The 18,979-nt window shown below is 40.8% G+C and overlaps 1 protein-coding gene across 1 annotated transcript in view; it reads right to left on the bottom strand.

The window, feature by feature from the left end:
• LOC115124834 (phospholipid-transporting ATPase IH-like) overlaps positions 1 to 18,979 on the bottom strand; it is a 143,758-nt gene that overhangs the window by 53,243 nt on the left and 71,536 nt on the right. Inside the window, exons 12-19 of the mRNA XM_065024410.1 lie at positions 18,689 to 18,737; positions 18,391 to 18,539; positions 18,144 to 18,317; positions 17,369 to 17,535; positions 16,418 to 16,489; positions 16,185 to 16,258; positions 15,606 to 15,709; positions 7,309 to 7,490 (exon numbers count right to left, since the gene is read on the bottom strand). Coding sequence (XP_064880482.1) covers positions 7,309 to 7,490; positions 15,606 to 15,709; positions 16,185 to 16,258; positions 16,418 to 16,489; positions 17,369 to 17,535; positions 18,144 to 18,317; positions 18,391 to 18,539; positions 18,689 to 18,737 — 971 coding nt within the window. The remainder of the gene's footprint in view (positions 1 to 7,308; positions 7,491 to 15,605; positions 15,710 to 16,184; positions 16,259 to 16,417; positions 16,490 to 17,368; positions 17,536 to 18,143; positions 18,318 to 18,390; positions 18,540 to 18,688; positions 18,738 to 18,979) is intronic.

The raw sequence follows: 18,979 nt of genomic DNA, 5'->3' as shown, positions 1-18,979 counted from the left end.
AGTAGAATGGAATGGTGCAGACAAACAGTTTAGAATAAAAGTAGAATGGAATGGTGCAGACACAAACAGTTTAGAATACAAGTAGAATGGAATGGTGCAGACACAAACAGTTCAGAATAAAAGCAGAATGGAATGGTGCAGACAAACAGTTTAGAATAAAAGTAGAATGGAATGGTGCAGACAAACAGTTTAGAATAAAAGCAGAATGGAATGGTGCAGACACAAACAGTTTAGAATAAAAGTAGAATGGAATGGTGCAGACACAAACAGTTTAGAATACAAGTAGAATGGAATGGTGCAGACACAAACAGTTCAGAATAAAAGCAGAATGGAATGGTGCAGACAAACAGTTTAGAATAAAAGTAGAATGGAATGGTGCAGACACAAACAGTTTAGAATAAAAGTAGAATGGAATGGTGCAGACAAACAGTTTAGAATACAAGTAGAATGGAATGGTGCAGACAAACAGTTTAGAATAAAAGCAGAATGGAATGGTGCAGACACAAACAGTTTAGAATAAAAGCAGAATGGAATGGTGCAGACACAAACAGTTTAGAATAAAAGTAGAATGGAATGGTGCAGACACAAACAGTTTAGAATAAAAGTAGAATGGAATGGTGCAGACAAACAGTTTAGAATAAAACCAGAATGGAATGGTGCAGACACAAACAGTTTAGAATAAAAGTAGAATGGAATGGTGCAGACAAACAGTTTAGAATAAAAGCAGAATGGAATGGTGCAGACACAAACAGTTTAGAATAAAAGTAGAATGGAATGGTGCAGACACAAACAGTTTAGAATAAAAGCAGAATGGAATGGTGCAGACACAAAAAGTTTAGAATAAAAGCAGAATGGAATGGTGCAGACACAAACAGTTTAGAATACAAGTAGAATGGAATGGTGCAGACAAACAGTTTAGAATAAAAGCAGAATGGAATGGTGCAGACACAAACAGTTTAGAATACAAGTAGAATGGAATGGTGCAGATACAAACAGTTTAGAATACAAGTAGAATGGAATGGTGCAGACAAACAGTTTAGAATAAAAGCAGAATGGAATGGTGCAGATACAAACAGTTTAGAATACAAGTAGAATGGAATGGTGCAGACAAACAGTTTAGAATAAAAGCAGAATGGAATGGTGCAGACACAAACAGTTTAGAATAAAAGTAGAATGGAATGGTGCAGACAAACAGTTTAGAATAAAAGTAGAATGGAATGGTGCAGACACAAACAGTTTAGAATACAAGTAGAATGGAATGGTGCAGACACAAACAGTTCAGAATAAAAGCAGAATGGAATGGTGCAGACAAACAGTTTAGAGTAAAAGTAGAATGGAATGGTGCAGACAAACAGTTTAGAATAAAAGCAGAATGGAATGGTGCAGACACAAACAGTTTAGAATAAAAGTAGAATGGAATGGTGCAGACACAAACAGTTTAGAATACAAGCAGAATGGAATGGTGCAGACACAAACAGTTTAGAATAAAAGCAGAATGGAATGGTGCAGACACAAACAGTTTAGAATAAAAGCAGAATGGAATGGTGCAGACACAAACAGTTTAGAATAAAAGTAGAATGGAATGGTGCAGACACAAACAGTTTAGAATAAAAGCAGAATGGAATGGTGCAGACACAAACAGTTTATAATAAAAGTAGAATGGAATGGTGCAGACACAAACAGTTTATAATAAAAGCAGAATGGAATGGTGCAGACACAAACAGTTTATAATAAAAGTAGAATGGAATGGTGCAGACACAAACAGTTTAGAATAGAAGTAGAATGGAATGGTGCACATACAAACAGTTCAGAATAAAAGCAGAATGGAATGGTGCAGACACAAACCATTTAGAACACAAGTAGAATGGAATGGTGCAGACACAAACAGTTTAGAATACAAGTAGAATGGAATGGTGCAGACACAAACCGTTTAGAACACAAGTAGAATGGAATGGTGCAGACACAAACAGTTTAGAATAAAAGTAGAATGGAATGGTGCAGACACAAACAGTTTAGAATACAAGTAGAATGGAATGGTGCAGACACAAACAGTTTAGAATACAAGTAGAATGGAATGGTGCAGACACAAACAGTTTAGAATAAAAGCAGAATGGAATGGTGCAGACACAAACAGTTTAGAATACAAGTAGAATTGAATGGTGCAGACACACACAGTTCAGAATAAAAGTCCTACACCAACTATCGCCAGTAAGATACCGTTGTCAAAATGTAGTGTTGTTCTGTTTTACATTGTAAAAGTATCACTCACTATCTAAATGTAGTTAAATCCAGTATAGTCATGGCCAAAAGTTGAGAATGACACATACGTTTTCACAAAGTTTGTATGATGGCAGTTTGCACATACTCCAGAATGTTATGATGAATTCAGATGAATTGCAATTAATTGCAAAATCCCCCCAAAACATTTCCACTGCATTTCAGCCCTGCCACAAAAGGACCAGCTGAAATCATGTCAGTGATTCTCTCGTTAACACAGGTGTGAGTTTTGACGAGGACAAGGCTGGAGATCACTCTGTCATGCTGATTGTGTTCAAATAACAGACTGGAAGCTTCAAAAGGAGGGTGGTGCTTGGAATCATTGTTCTTTCTCTGTCAACCATGGTTACCTGGAAGGAAACATGTGCTGTCATCATTGCTTTGTACAAAAAGGGCTTCACAGGCAAGGATATTGCAGCCAGTAAGATTGCATCTAAATCAACCATTCATTGGATCATCAAGAACTTCAAGGAGAGCGGTTCAATTGTTGTGAAGAAGGCTTCAGGGCGCACAAGAAAGTCCATCAAACGCCAGGACCGTCTCCTAAAGTTGATTCTGCTGCGGGATCGGGGCACCACCAGTGCAGAGCTTGCTCAGGAATGGCAGCAGTGCATCTGAGTGCACAGTGAGTGCATGAGTGAGTGCATCTGCACGCACAGTGAGGCAAAGACTTTTGAAGGGTGGCCTGGTGTCAAGAAGGGCAGCAAAGAAACCACGTCTCTCCAGGAAAAACATCAGGGACATTCTGATATTCTACAAAATGTACAGGGATTGGACTGCTGAGGACTGGGGTAACGTCGTTTTCTCTGATGAATCCCCTTTCCGATTGTTTGGGGCATCCGGAAAAAAGCTTGTCCAGAGAAGACGAGGTGAGCGCTACCATCCTGTGTCATGCCAACAATAAAGCATCCTGAGACCATTCATGTGTTTGGTTGCTTCCCAGCCAAGGGAGTGGCCTCACTCACAATTTTGCCTAAGAACACAGCCATGAATAAAGAATGGTACCAACACATCCTCCGAGAACAACTTCTCCCAACCATCCAGGAACAGTTTGGTGATGAACAATGCCTTTTCCAGCATGATGGAGCACCTTGCCATAAGGCAAAAGTGATAACTAAGTGGCTCGGGGAACAAAACATCGATATTTTGGGTCCATGGCCAGGAAACTCCCCAGACCTTAATCCCATTGAGAACTTGTGGTCAATCCTCAAGAGGCGGGAGGACAAACAAAAACCCACGAATTCTGACAAACTCCAAACATTGATTATGCAAGAATTGGCTGCCATCAGTCAGGATGTGGCCCAGAAGTTAATTGACAGTATGCCAGGGCGGATTGCAGAGGTCTTGAAAAAGAAGGGTCAACACTGCAAATATTGACTCTTTACATCAACTTCATGTAATTGTCAATGAAAGCCTTTGACACTTATGAAATACTTGAAATTATCTGACAAAAATATCTAAAGACACTGAAGCAGCAAACTTTGTGAAAATTAATATTTGTGTCATTCTCAAAACCTTTGGCCATGACTGTACACAGGAGGCTGGTGGCACCTTAATTGGGGAGGACGGGCTCGTGGTAATGGCCGGAGCGGAATTAGTGGAATGGTGTCAAATACATGAAATGTGGGGTTTCCATTCTCTCCGTTAGAGCCAATATTATGGGCCGTCCTCCCCTCAGCAGCCTCCGCTGGCACAGTCAATTGGCTTTGGGGTGTTGAGCTGGAGTGTGTTTGGGGAGCTGGTTTGTTGCAGCAGCAGTCCAACGTCACCGAGCAGGGAAGTCTATAACAAAGCTGCAGTGCAGTTAGGATTCACAGCTCCCTACACCGCTGCTGCCTGCCAACCAGCTAATTACTACCACAGCCCAGGAGTCACAGACAAACACACAGACGGATGGAAAAACAAACAGACAGAAAGACACACACACACACACACACATACACACATCAACATACACACACAAAAACAGATGTAAAGGAATATGGTGAGACTAAAACACTACACACTCACTAACACACAGAAGGACAGATAGAGAAGTGTGTGAGAGAAAGGCAAAGTGATGGGCTGTGACTGACTATTAAATGGGGCAGAAGCCGACCTGATACCAGAGTAAAACCTCTGGTGCTTCAGCATGACGTCTGTGCTGACAGACAGAAGAGCAGCAAGAGACCACACTTCATCAGCTGCTATGGATGTCTGGCAGAGATCAATAGCAGTGGAACTCTAATGTGGTTATCTGCTCATTAGCTGGCTGCACTGGGGACTCACACACACAACATATTGACTGACTGATTACTGAAGCTACTGTTCATGCTAAGCCTGAGAGACTGCAGCTAACTAATATTACTGGTTCACAGGCTGCTTTGGAAAAGAACACGAACCATCATTACAGGAATGGTCAGCCCTATAGTTCAACAATGTGATTTGTTCAATAGCTAACATCATTACAGGAATGGTCAGGTCTATAGTTCAACAATGTGATTCGTTCAATAGCTAACATCATTACAGGAATGGTCAGGTCTATAGTTCAACAATGTGATTCGTTCAACAGCTAACATCATTACAGGAATGGTCAGCCCTATAGTTCAACAATGTGATTCGTTCAACAGCTAACATCATTACAGGAATGGTCAGGTCTATAGTTCAACAATGTGATTCGTTCAATAGCTAACATCATTACAGGAATGGTCAGCCCTATAGTTCAACAATGTGATTCGTTCAACAGCTAACATCATTACAGGAATGGTCAGGTCTATAGTTCAACAATGTTGATTCGTTCAACAGCTAACATCATTACAGGAATGGTCAGGTCTATAGTTCAACAATGTGATTCGTTCAATAGCTAACATCATTACAGGAATGGTCAGGTCTATAGTTCAACAATGTGATTCGTTCAATAGCTAACATCATTACAGGAATGGTCAGGTCTATAGTTCAACAATGTGATTCGTTCAACAGCTAACATCATTACAGGAATGGTCAGCCCTATAGTTCAACAATGTGATTCGTTCAACAGCTAACATCATTACAGGAATGGTCAGGTCTATAGTTCAACAATGTGATTCGTTCAATAGCTAACATCATTACAGGAATGGTCAGGTCTATAGTTCAACAATGTGATTCGTTCAACAGCTAACATCATTACAGGAAAGGTCAGGTCTATAGTTCAACAATGTGATTCGTTCAATAGCTAACATCATTACAGGAATGGTCAGGTCTATAGTTCAACAATGTGATTCGTTCAACAGCTAACATCATTACAGGAATGGTCAGGTCTATAGTTCAACAATGTGATTCGTTCAATAGCTAACATCATTACAGGAATGGTCAGCCCTATAGTTCAACAATGTGATTCGTTCAACAGCTAACATCATTACAGGAATGGTCAGGTCTATAGTTCAACAATGTGATTCGTTCAATAGCTAACATCATTACAGGAATGGTCAGGTCTATAGTTCAACAATGTGATTCGTTCAACAGCTAACATCATTACAGGAATGGTCAGGTCTATAGTTCAACAATGTGATTCGTTCAACAGCTAACATCATTACAGGAAAGGTCAGGTCTATAGTTCAACAATGTGATTCGTTCAACAGTTAACATCATTACAGGAATGGTCAGGTCTATAGTTCAACAATGTGATTCGTTCAATATAGCTAACATCATTACAGGAATGGTCAGGTCTATAGTTCAACAATGTGATTCGTTCAACAGCTAACATCATTACAGGAATGGTCAGGTCTATAGTTCAACAATGTGATTCGTTCAATAGCTAACATCATTACAGGAATGGTCAGCCCTATAGTTCAACAATGTGATTCGTTCAACAGCTAACATCATTACAGGAATGGTCAGGTCTATAGTTCAACAATGTGATTCGTTCAATAGCTAACATCATTACAGGAATGGTCAGGTCTATAGTTCAACAATGTGATTCGTTCAACAGCTAACATCATTACAGGAATGGTCAGGTCTATAGTTCAACAATGTGATTCGTTCAACAGCTAACATCATTACAGGAAAGGTCAGGTCTATAGTTCAACAATGTGATTCGTTCAATAGCTAACATCATTACAGGAATGGTCAGGTCTATAGTTCAACAATGTGATTCGTTCAACAGCTAACATCATTACAGGAATGGTCAGGTCTATAGTTCAACAATGTGATTCGTTCAATAGCTAACATCATTACAGGAATGGTCAGCCCTATAGTTCAACAATGTGATTCGTTCAACAGTTAACATCATTACAGGAATGGTCAGGTCTATAGTTCAACAATGTGATTCGTTCAATAGCTAACATCATTACAGGAATGGTCAGGTCTATAGTTCAACAATGTGATTCGTTCAACAGCTAACATCATTACAGGAATGGTCAGGTCTATAGTTCAACAATGTGATTCGTTCAACAGCTAACATCATTACAGGAATGGTCAGGTCTATAGTTCAACAATGTGATTCGTTCAACAGCTAACATCATTACAGGAATGGTCAGGTCTATAGTTCAACAATGTGATTCGTTCAACAGCTAACATCGTAGACCGGGTCAGTGAGTCCGATTGTCATTCATTAACTATGCAAACTAGGGCTTGGAGAGTGAGGTTGACTTTCAGTTTAATCAAATCAAATTGTATTAGTCACATGCGCCGAATACAACAGTGAAATGTCCCTAACCAACAGTGCAGTTTCGAAAAATATGGAAAAGAATAAGAGATAAAAGTAACAAGTCATTAAAGAGCAGCAGTAAAATAAAAACTCCACAGTTGCTAATCTACTCCGTCTCTCTAGCCCCATACATTGTTAGCTCTAAAGAGAGTTGCCCTTAATATAACTCTTCTGTCCAGAATATAGAAATATAATTAGTAGAAGCAATAGATCTAAAATCCACATGATGGTGGTTCTGATTCTATGTTGTGATTCTAGATCGGTACCTGTCCTCGACACCGGTGGCCCCATGAATATATAAATAGAATTGGGTAGAAAAGACAATGTAGATTGTATGATTCTACGCTGCTGTGGTTCCAGAACGTTACCTGTCCTCCACGGCGGTGGCCCCCAGCAGTACGAAGTCCTTCTCAATGAGGTCATAGGCCTCGGCCAGCTTCCTGTCTCGGTCCTGCAGGGCCAGCTTGGCGCTGTTCAGCAGGTGACACGTCTCCTCGTACTGAGCCACGCTCAACTTCCTGTACGCCACGCACAGTGTCCGTAGGCCCTCCTGAAGAGAGAGAGAGAGAAATAGAGAGAGAGAAATAGAGAGAGAGAAATAGAGAGAGAGAAATAGAGAGAGAGAAATAGAGAGAGCGAGAGATAATTATGTTATGCTTTGATATGATTACTGGACACTGATGTTGCAGTTAACAATTATTCCACTGTTCTGTTAGCTTTTTTCCCCATTAAAAACAGTCAATGGCATCACTGACAGAGCAGTGGGTTACAAAAAGCTGCAGTTTGCACAGACTGGCATCGAGGGATGTCCCACTGGGCAGAGTTTCCATACCAGTTTAGTCTGTGGCAGTAGACTTTTTATTTTATTTTAAATTTTAAAAAAGGGATGGATCAGCTTAATATTGCAGAAAGAATATTGGTTCCAAAAATGTAATTGTCTGCATCATTTCCAATCCCCCATATATTTTTTGGGTAAATATATATATCCATACACACATGCATACATATACACATATATACATACACATACCTATATAGACATACATACCTTTGTAAGAATATACCTTTATTATTATTCCCCGCAAACCCTACCACCGATCCCCCAATTGGAGTAAACTAATAAACACTTCGGCTTTTACCTTCAATTTATACATCTTTTCTTTTTTTTGTTGAATTTTTACCCCTTTTTCTCCCCAATTTCGTGGTATCCAATTGTTGTAGTAGCTACTATCTTGTCTCATCGCTACAACTCCCATACGGGTTCGGGAGAGACGAAGGTTGAAAGTCATGCGTCCTCCGATACACAACCCAACCAGCCGTACTGCTTCTTAACACAGCACGCATCCAACCCAGAAGCCAGCCGCACCAATGTGTCGGAGGGTACACTGTGCACCTGGCAGCCTTGGTTAGCGCGCACTGCGCCCGGCCCGCCACAGGAGTCGCTGGTGCGCGATGAGACAAGGACATCCCTACCGACCAAGCCCTCCCTAACTCGGACGACGCTAGGCCAATTGTGCGTCGCCCCACGGACCTCCCGGTCGCGGCCGGTTACGACAGAGCCTGGGCGCGAACCCAGGGACTCTGATGGCACAGCTGGCGCTGCAGTACAGCGCCCTTAACCACTGCCACCCGGGCGCAGTGGTTGTTTGTTTTTAGTCCTTCCTCTATTTCTGATGTCCATCCAGTTTGATTTCTATTTGTAACTGTGCTATTTCACAAATGTTCTGAACCTATATACATTTTACAGACCCCGTATGTTTTACATGTTTTATCTTGCTATTAGTCCCACCCTTCAGCTCCATTCAACCTCTCCCATCTGTCTCTCAACATCATCCATTTTGGATTTCTATTTGCCATATATTTTTCAACTCTGCAGTGATGCTTCACAAACGACTTGAACCTTTCTATTCTCATAGCTTCTACAGATTGTAAATTAAAAAATAAGCATTTTTGCTAAAATAATGATTATACTTTTGATTGATTGACTATGGCTTTTCAAATCATCCAGTATTGCTGTCTGCAGCGTTAGTTCTAGGCAAATGTTGCTATTATTCAGCCATTCCTGGACCTGTGACCAAAAACGAGCTACATATGGACAATACCAAAATAAATGATCTAATGACTCTGCCTCCTCACAGCAGAATCTGCAGAGCTGGGAAGATTGTATTCCCCATATATATAGAACATTCTATTAGTTGCAAGGATTTTGTAGTCATTTAAATTGAAATATTTGAAGTTTTGCATCCGGCGTTGTTCTGCGTATCAATTCATAAACCATGTGCCATGGAATGGGTACATCGAAAATCTCTTCCCAACTATTTTGCAATTTATATGGCACAGCGATCAGTTTTTTGGTCCTTAAATTAAATTGGTATATGTTTTTATTTATCACACTTTTCTTTAACCATTTATGTTCTTTAATACAGGGCCGACATACAAGTTCCTTACTTTTTTCCCCTTCTACTTGCCTCTTCCATTTTTGTGGTAATGCTGCAATTAGTTGGTTGTAATTTTGGGTAGAGCAGACATTTCCATATGTCTGTGTTAGCTGTATGTGTGACATAACTCCACTAGTCCTATTGATGATATTCACTAAAAGTATACCTTTTTAAACATGGCTTCGAAAAATAACGTTTTTTTTATCAATTAGTATATTTGAATTTAACCACAATATTTGTTGTATTATTTGTTCTGTCTTTTCAGGTGGATTAAACTGAAATTACAACCAACTTTCTAAGGCTTGTTTAAAAAATAAAGGTATTTTGGAGATTATTTCCTTTTCAAACAACCAAAAGTGAGCCGGTGTAATCTGAGTAAAGGGGAAAAGGCCCTTCTTGAACATAGAATGAAACATACGTACCAATTTACTAGAGAACCAGTTTGGATTTAAGTATAACTTTTGTATGACTGATGCCTTTAGTGAGAGGTCTAATGCTTTAATATTTAATCATTTCTGCCCACCGAATTCATATTCGTTATATAAATGATATCAAATCAAATGTATTTGTCACATACACATGGTTGGCAGATGTTAATGCGAGTGTAGCGAAATGCTTGTGCTTCTAGTTCCGACAATGCAGTAATAACCAACGAGTAATCTAACCTAACAATTCCAAAACTACTACCTTATACACACAAGTGTAAAGGGATAAAGAATATGTACATAAAGATATATGAATGAGTGATGGTACAGAACGGCATAGGCAAGATGCAGTAGATGGTATCGAGTACAGTATATACATATGAGATGAGTAATGTAGGGTATGTAAACAAAGTGGCATAGTTTAAAGTGGCTAGTGATACACGCATTACATAAAGATGCAGTAGATGATAGAGTACAGTATATACATATACATATGAGATGGATAATGTAGGGTATGTAAACATTATATTAAGTAGCATTGTTTAAAGTGGCTAGCGATATATTTTACATCAATTTCCATTAATTCCCATTATTAAAGTGGCTGGAGTTGAGTCAGTGTGTTGGCAGCAGCCACTCAATGTTAGTGGGCCCTTTTCATTTTATCTGGCTTGCCGTTCCAAATAAAATGGAATATTTTATGTTCATATAATTTAAAAAGCAGGTCACTAGGTGTAGGCAAAACCATAAGCAAATAGGTAAACTGTGATATAACTAAAGAGTTAATCAGGGTGATTTTTCCACAAATAGACAGGTATTTTCCTTTCCATGGTAGCAAGGTCTTATCTATTTTTTGATAACTTTCTATAAAAATGTATTGGAGTGAGATTTCTTTCTTTTGGGATTTGTATACCGAGTATGTCCACATCTCCGTCAGACCCTTTTATTAGTCAACTATATGGTAATGTAAAATGTGCATTTTTTTAGTGATCCAATATGTAAAATTATCATAATTTGTTTTTAATCCAGAGATAATAGCAAAATTATCTAGATCCTCAATGAGGCCGTGGAGAGACTCTAATTGTGGTTTTAAAAGAAAACACGAATCATCAGCGTATAATGACACCTTGGTTTTTAAGCCACAGCTTTCTAATCCCTTAATATTATTGTTTGATCTAATTTTAACAGCTAACATTTCGATGGCAATAATAAATAGAAATGCCGATAGTGGACAACCTTGTTTTACTCCTCTAGAGAGTTTCAAACTTTCTGAGATGTAGCCATTATTTACTATTTTACACCTAGGGTTGCTATACATAACTTTAACCCATTTTATAAGAGATTCCCCAAAATTGAAATATTCTAGGCATTTATATATAAACTCCAGTCATACTTTATCAAAAGCCTTTTCAAAATCAGCTATGAAAACCAGGCCTGGTGTCCCCGATATTTCATAGTATTCTATTGTTTCCAGTACTTGTTTTATATTATCTCCAATGTATCGTCCATGTAAAAAACCTGTCTGATTAGGGTGAATAATATCTGACAATACTTTTTTAATTCTATGCGCCAAGCATTTTGCTAGGATTTTTGAATCACAACACTGAAGTGTAAGAGGTCTCCATTTTTTTTAATGGACTGGATCTTTATATATACCACCACCTGTTTCAGTAATAATGATATCCGACCTTCTTGTTGAGTGTCTGATAATCTACCATTTATATAGGAGTGGTTAAAACATGCTAATCATGGTCCTCTGAGTATATCAAAAAAGTTTTGTATACTTCCACTGGTATGCCATCCAGCCCTGGGGTTTTCCCATCCTTAAAGGCCCCAATTGCATCAAGCAGTTCCTCCTCTGTAATTTGACCTTCACATGAGTCTCTGTACAGATGTTAATTTTACATTATTATTAGGAAAAACATCCATACAATTAGTTTCAGTTAGTGGAGATGGAGGAGCCTGAAATGAAAACATATTCTTAAAGTACTTTACTTCCTCTTTCAAAATATCATTTGATGAATCATGCGTGACTCCATTTGTAACAAGTTTTAATTAAAAAAAATTGGTAGCATTTCTATATTGAAGATTGAAAAATAATTTGTTGTATTTTCCCCATATTCCATCCAGTTCGCTTTATTTTTATAATCTATTACACTGGATCTTTCTTGAATAAATTCCTCCATTTCTTTTTGTTTTTCCTCTAACTTATTCTGTGCCTCTATAGTACCGTTTTTATTGCTATCTAACTGTACTGTTAGTCCTTCAATTTCCTTTGTTAATATGGACTCTTGATCTAAATTGCCTTTGTTTTATAGATGAGTACTGAATTGCATGGCCTCTAAAGGCACACTTAAAAGTGTCCCATACAATAAGGGGATCTGCTGTACCTATGTTATGTCTGAAAATGTCCGTTATAAATTCTTCTGTCCTAGATCTAAACCATTTATCATCTAGTAGGCTTTGATTAAATTTCCAATATCCTCGCCTACGTGGAAATTCCGTAAGAGTAATATATATGCCAATTATATATGCATTCTGTCCCCTATCAACACTTTTTAAAACTTTTGGTGCCAGAGAGAATGGCATAAGAAAGTAGTCAAGACGACTAGCTTGATTAAGCCTCCGCCATGTATATCTCACTAGATCAGGGTATTTAAGTCTCCTTATATCCCCTAATTCCAATATATCCATGACATTCATGATTTCCTTAAGTGCTTGAGGGTGATAGTTTGTAGTGTCCCCAGTCCACGCTGCTGTTCCAGTTTCAACTGACCTGAGCCCTAGGACCATGCCCCAGGACTACCTGACATGATGACTCCTTGCTGTCCCCAGTCCACCTGGCCATGCTGCTGCTCCAATTTCAACTGTTCTGCCTTATTATTATTCGACCATGCTGGTCATTTATGAACATTTGAACATCTTGGCCATGTTCTGCTATAATCTCCACCCGGCACAGCCAGAAGAGGACTGGCCACCCCACATAGCCTGGTTCCTCTCTAGGTTTCTTCCTAGGTTTTGGCCTTTCTAGGGAGTTTTTCCTAGCCACCGTGCTTCTACACCTGCATTGCTTGCTGTTTGGGGTTTTAGGCTGGGTTTCTGTACAGCACTTTGAGATATCAGCTGATGTACGAAGGGCTATATAAATAAATTTGATTTGATTTGATTTGATTTAGTGTGATTTCCTTTACGGGCCATAGAGGTATTTAAGACCGTATTAAAATCTCCCACCATAATAATAGAGTGCTTGTAGAGTTGATAAATTCTTATATATATTTTCAAAGAAGCTTGGATCATCATTATTTGCACCGTATAGGTTAATAAGCCATATCTGTTTATTGTCCAATAGCATATTCAAAATAATCCATCTACCTTGAGGATCTGTTTGGACAATTTGCACATTTGGATCAAAATTACTGTTAATTAAAACCATCACCCCTTTTGAATTTCTTTGCCCATGGGAGAAGTATATTTCGCCCCCCCAGTTCTTTTCCCACAAAACTTCATCTAAAATTGTTGAATGGGTTTCCTGTAAACAATAGATATTATATTCCTTCTCTTTTAGCCAGGTAAATACTGATCGTCTTTTCTTATTATCTGCTAAGCCATTACAATTATAACTGGCTATACTTATTTCACCACTTACCATAATGAGACACAACTTTCAATTATATTTATCATAATATATATATTTTTATTTATTTTACCTTTATTTAACCAGGCAAGTCAGTTATGAGCAGATTCTTATTTTCAATGACAGCCTAGGAACAGTGGGTTAACTGCCTGTTCAGGCGCAGAATGACAGATTTGTACCTTGTCAGCTCAGGGGTTTGAACTTGCAACCTTCCGGTTACTAGTCCAACACTCTAACCACTAGGCTATCCTGCCGCCCCATATGTTTGTAAACGTACCATTAAAAAGTACATGATGATTGAGTGTCTATATAGCTGTACCATGATCTTTGCATTGCTACTAAGTAAACCTCCAATTGGTCCCCACCATTCCACCCGCTAAAAGCCCTCCTCATCCCGAGCTGGGCCGTCATCCCAATGCCTGGCAGACCAAAAGAGCACACAGTGCCATTTACCAAATTGAAGTAGATTAACTGCCAAATGCATTTCCATCGCCCTCACCTCGATTTGTATTATATATAGCTGTGGATCATCCTCTATTGTCCCTAACATCTTTTACTCCTTCTCAACAGTTGTGGGATACACACATACACCCACACACACTCAACCCTTTCCCCCCACACAACCATAAACTTACATTCTCAACAGTTGCACCATCCCAGAGCCCAACTCAAGAAAGGTCCTGATTTACAAATGCACTTACTGTTGCAGCTGTATGAGAAGGCCTGCAAGACTGTGCAAAAAAAATGGGCAGAAATGGAGAGATTTTATGAACCATTGTCACGTCCTAGATGATGGAGGTCAAATGTACACCTTTTCCCTGAAACACCCACAACACAGTCCCCCGTATTGACCATATTCCCAAGCATCTCCATGCAGTCAGACTTTTGATTTTGTGCCACCAGGGTCACAATAATATATCCCCTCTCTGAATGTCCGAGTGTGAGCCCCTTCCCATGGGTTACTGCAGCTAGTGTTGCCTGCAATGCCACTGCCTGGGTGGGGGCACCCCACCGGAATCCCCACCGGCACAAGGTCATCAAGGTTCTCATTAGCAGCTTTGAGAATTTCCCAGCTTTGCAGGACCAACCCTGCCAAGCAGGCTCAGAATCTTGAGTGGGCGGTGCTGCTCTTGGTCTCTGACCGCATTTTGGCTGCATACATACCGCTTTCAGCAGGCCATAAAACAGTTAGGGACTTCTCCTTAGTATCCGGATCATTCAGGTGGGTGTCTAGGGTATAGGGTTGTGGCATTAAATACCATTCAATTAGGATCATAAATAAATAATTAGATATAATTTATTTTAAAAATGTAGTTCCCCATGATAGAACAATAAATAAATCAAACGTATAATTTATTTTAAAACTGTTCCACCATGATAGGACGTAAATAAATAAGATGTATAATTAATTCTAAAAGTATATCCATCATCTGAACAACATTGAAAGCTCTCTCATACCCCGGCTCACAGCAATACATTGGTTCTGGGATATGTGGCAGTAGACTTATGACCTTGACCTTTCACATAAGTAAACACACGCACACACACAAACACGCACACAAACACGCACACAAACACGCACACAAACACGCACATGAACAGTGAGACCTCAGTTCTGACATTCTCTCAGCGCCAGTCTGGTTCACACCAGCATCACCGCTGGCCATCCCATTGTAACGTAACCAGGGAAACACATTCTCCCTGACAGTCAACAGAAACGGGTCGGCACCGCTGCCAACGGCAACCCAAACTGCATCCACAATTATGTCATCCTTGGCAACCAGCCTGTCCTGATTCTGTCACTGTGGCGTTGGAGAGATTGGGCCAGAGCCACGGACACACAGGGATCAGTAGACTACCTCCACGTTGGCACCAAACACTCCATAATGACAGTCAATCACCATCTCAGTTACATTCCATATACAACTTGGAACTTTTGGTGGCCAACATCTTAAGTAAGGACACTACCACTAAAGGATACAAGAATCCGTTAGCATTTAGCAGGGTCTACCATACAGCCATATGACAATATACACCTCAAGCAAAGCAAAAATGAAAGTCAAAAATGCATTTGAGGTCAGAAACTCTGGAAGTCTGATTTTTGAGCTACTTTATGACAACGGCCTCTAGTGTCTGATAGTGGCTGTATGTGTGTGTGTGTATGTCCTTACCACAGCGTTGTGCTCCACTCTGGCTTTGACCTGCTCCACCTTGCCAGAGATCACCCTGGGGAAGATGGAGGAGTCGGCCCCTTTACAGAACAGGTAGCACTCCCCTGTGGACAACCACACAGTTAAAAACAGGTTCCTCATTAGCAGAGAAAAGCATCATTAGTTTGCAGCAGTAGGGCAGACAATACTAGAGATGTTCCTCAGTGAGACTGACTCTACCGTCATTAGTATGCCTTCTGCCTGTTGACCTCCTAGCACATATACGGCCCACACACACGCACAGAATAATGACTGGGTTGCCGTAGTAATGACTGCTTTCATCTATAAAAAGCACCAGCCACTCCCATACAGATACATCTAGTTTCTATGTTCTAGTATCATAATGGTAGTAATTGTACTATAGTACAGTACCTCTAGTTTCTATGTTCTAGTATTATAATGGTAGTAATTGTACTATAGTACAGTACCTCTAGTTTCTGTGTTCTAGTATCATAATGGTAGTAATTGTACTATAGTACAGTACCTCTAGTTTCTGTGTTCTAGTATCATAATGGTAGTAATTGTACTATAGTACAGTACCTGTGGTGGACCTGACGATAACACTCATTCTCCTTCTCACAGAGTCAAAGGTCAATACCTCCAGCAGCTCAAACCTGGATGCAAGAGAGAGAAAGGGAGAAAGAGGTTGGGTTACTGACCACACACACACACACACACACACACGCACACGCACACGCACACACACACACGTACACACACAAAGATAAACTGATGCCCACAGGCCATGGCTGGAGTAATGGACACACACTGACCTCTCGACCTCATCCTCCCTATTAAGAATCTCCATGTGACTGTCCTTCAGCCTCAGATAGGTGAAGCCAAGCCTGGGGGAAAGAGGAATATACCATTACTGTCAGAACAGGGGAGCAGGTTAAACTGCAGATGTATGACTATACAGTGCATTCTGGAAAGTAATCATACCCCTTGACTTTTTCCATATTTTGTTTCGTTACATACAGCCTTATTCTAAAATGGATTACAATTATGTAAATAAGATATTTTTGTTATTTATTTATAATAAAAACCTGTTTTCTCTTTGTCATTATGGGATATTGTGTGTAGATTGATGAGGGAAAACTATTATTTAATCAATTTTAGAATAAGGCTGTAACATAACAAAATGTGGAAAAAGGGAAGGGGTCTGAATACTTTCCAAATGCACTGTATATTATCTATCTATCTAGTTCTTATCTATCTATCTAGTTCATTTCAAATGGCTGGGAGGAGGAAAGACGTTCTGCCTTTGTGTGTGTGTGCACGAGTCAGTGAGTGATTGAGCGACAGTGATTGAGTGAGTGAGTGATTGTGATTGGGTAATTGGGTGAGTGAGTTTGTGATTGAGTGTGATTGAGTGAGTGAGTGAGTGAGTGATTGAGTGAGTGGGTGATTGAGTGAGTGATTGAGTGAGTGGGTGATTGAGAGAGTGGGTGATTGAGAGAGTGAGTGATTGAGTGGGTGAGTGATTGGGTGAGTGATTGAGTGAATGAGTGAGAGTGATTGGGTGATTGAGTGAGTGATTGAGTGAGTGATTGGTTGAGTGATTATGGGTGAGTGATTAAGTGAATGAGTGAGAGTAATATGGTGATTGAGTGAGTGATTGAGTGAGAGTGAGTGATTGGGTGAGTGAGTGAGTGAGTGAGTGAGTGAGTGAGTGAGTGAGTGAGTGAGTGAGTGAGTGAGTGAGTGAGTGTCAAGCCAGTCACCTCTTCATGCCCTCCACCAGTGCCACCTCGTCAGGAGAGGATGATATGTAGAAGGAGGTGGCCTTGTTCTGGTGGATACCCATCTTGATGCCATCCACTGTCTCCTCCTCCTTCACCTGTACCGTGTGGCACAGACACAACGCCCGGAAGAACAACTCCTCAGACTCCTGACAAGCCAAGCACAGAGAACACGTCACACACACACACACACACACACACACACACACACACACACACACACACACACACACGTATCAACACATACATACAGGAAACATACACTTTGAATACATCATTTGGATCCATAGTAAAACACAATCCATGTTTCCTGAAGGTCATGCTTCTTAGTCCCCGTACACACAGACACACAGAAGACAAAGGAATGGCACAGGCTGGTCACCAGAGTGAAGCGGCCCTCTCTAGTCCTGGCACACAGCAATGTGTGTGTGTGTGTGTGTGTCTGTGTGTGTGTGTGTGTGTGTGTGTGTGTGTGTGTGTGTGTGTGTGTGTGTGTGTGTGTGTGTGTGTGTGTGTGTGTGTGTGTGTGTGACACTGGATCCCTGGGTGGATGAATGTGTCATCCTTAGAGAAGGTATCAGTGTCACTCTGAGTTTAGGGTTCACCCAGGACATCCAGGTAAAGGCTGTTAGTATCCAGCTGGTCTTCATAGGGTAATGAAACAATATCTGACCCTGCATCAGTGGTTAGAGAGGGGTAACTTGTCCTGTACATATTCGTACAGTCCATCAAGTGACAGTGAGGCTCTCTGTCTCACCTTGCCCCCTGGTCCAGGTGAGGAGTCGATCATGTCCATGCTGGTTGACCCTGGCATGACCTGTCCATTACAGATGGCATCAGGGACGTAAACATAGCCGTCCACACAGCACTCTATAAACTCCATGTTGTTCTCTGTCAGGGTGCCTGTCTTGTCTGTAAACACGTACTCCACCTGGAAAACACACACATTCAGGTAAGAGTGGTGAGTGTGTGTGTGTACTGTGTGTACTGTGTGTATAGCCTACCTGTCCCAGTTCTTCATTGAGGTCAGATGTGTTAACCTGAGCCCTCTCTCCCAGTTCCTCGTCAAACATCTCATCATCCCACATGATGAAGTAGGACCCCAGGAACTTCTGCATCTCCACGGTAACGTACATGGACACGGGGATGATGTGACACAGAAAGGAGGGGGAGACAGAGAGGGGAGGAGAGACAGAGAGGGGAGGAGAGACAGAGAGGAGAGAGAGACAGAGAGGGGAGGAGAGACAGAGAGGGGAGGAGAGACAGAGAGGGGAGGAGAGACAGAGAGGGGAGGAGAGACAGAATTAAACAACACCATGAAGGCCAGGAAGTCTGTGAACGCCCGGATCAACTGGAGAGAGAGAGAAGGGAGGTATGAGGAGGGAGAGGGGGGAGGAAGGACAGTCAGAGAGAGGAGGGAGGGAGGTATGAGGAGGGAGAGGGGGAGGAGGGACAGTCAGAGGTGACAGGGAGAGAAAGAGGAGGGAGGGAGGGAGGTATGAGGAGGGAGAGGGGGAGGAGGGACAGTCAGAGGTGACAGGGAGAGAAAGAGGAGGGAGGGAGATATGAGGAGGGAGAGGGGGAGGAGGGACA

The sequence above is a fragment of the Oncorhynchus nerka genome, linkage group LG2 (assembly GCF_034236695.1).
Source record: "Oncorhynchus nerka isolate Pitt River linkage group LG2, Oner_Uvic_2.0, whole genome shotgun sequence".
Lineage (NCBI taxonomy): Eukaryota > Metazoa > Chordata > Actinopteri > Salmoniformes > Salmonidae > Oncorhynchus > Oncorhynchus nerka.
The sequence above is the reverse complement of the archived record's forward strand: the minus strand, read 5'-3'. Positions and strand labels throughout refer to the sequence as shown.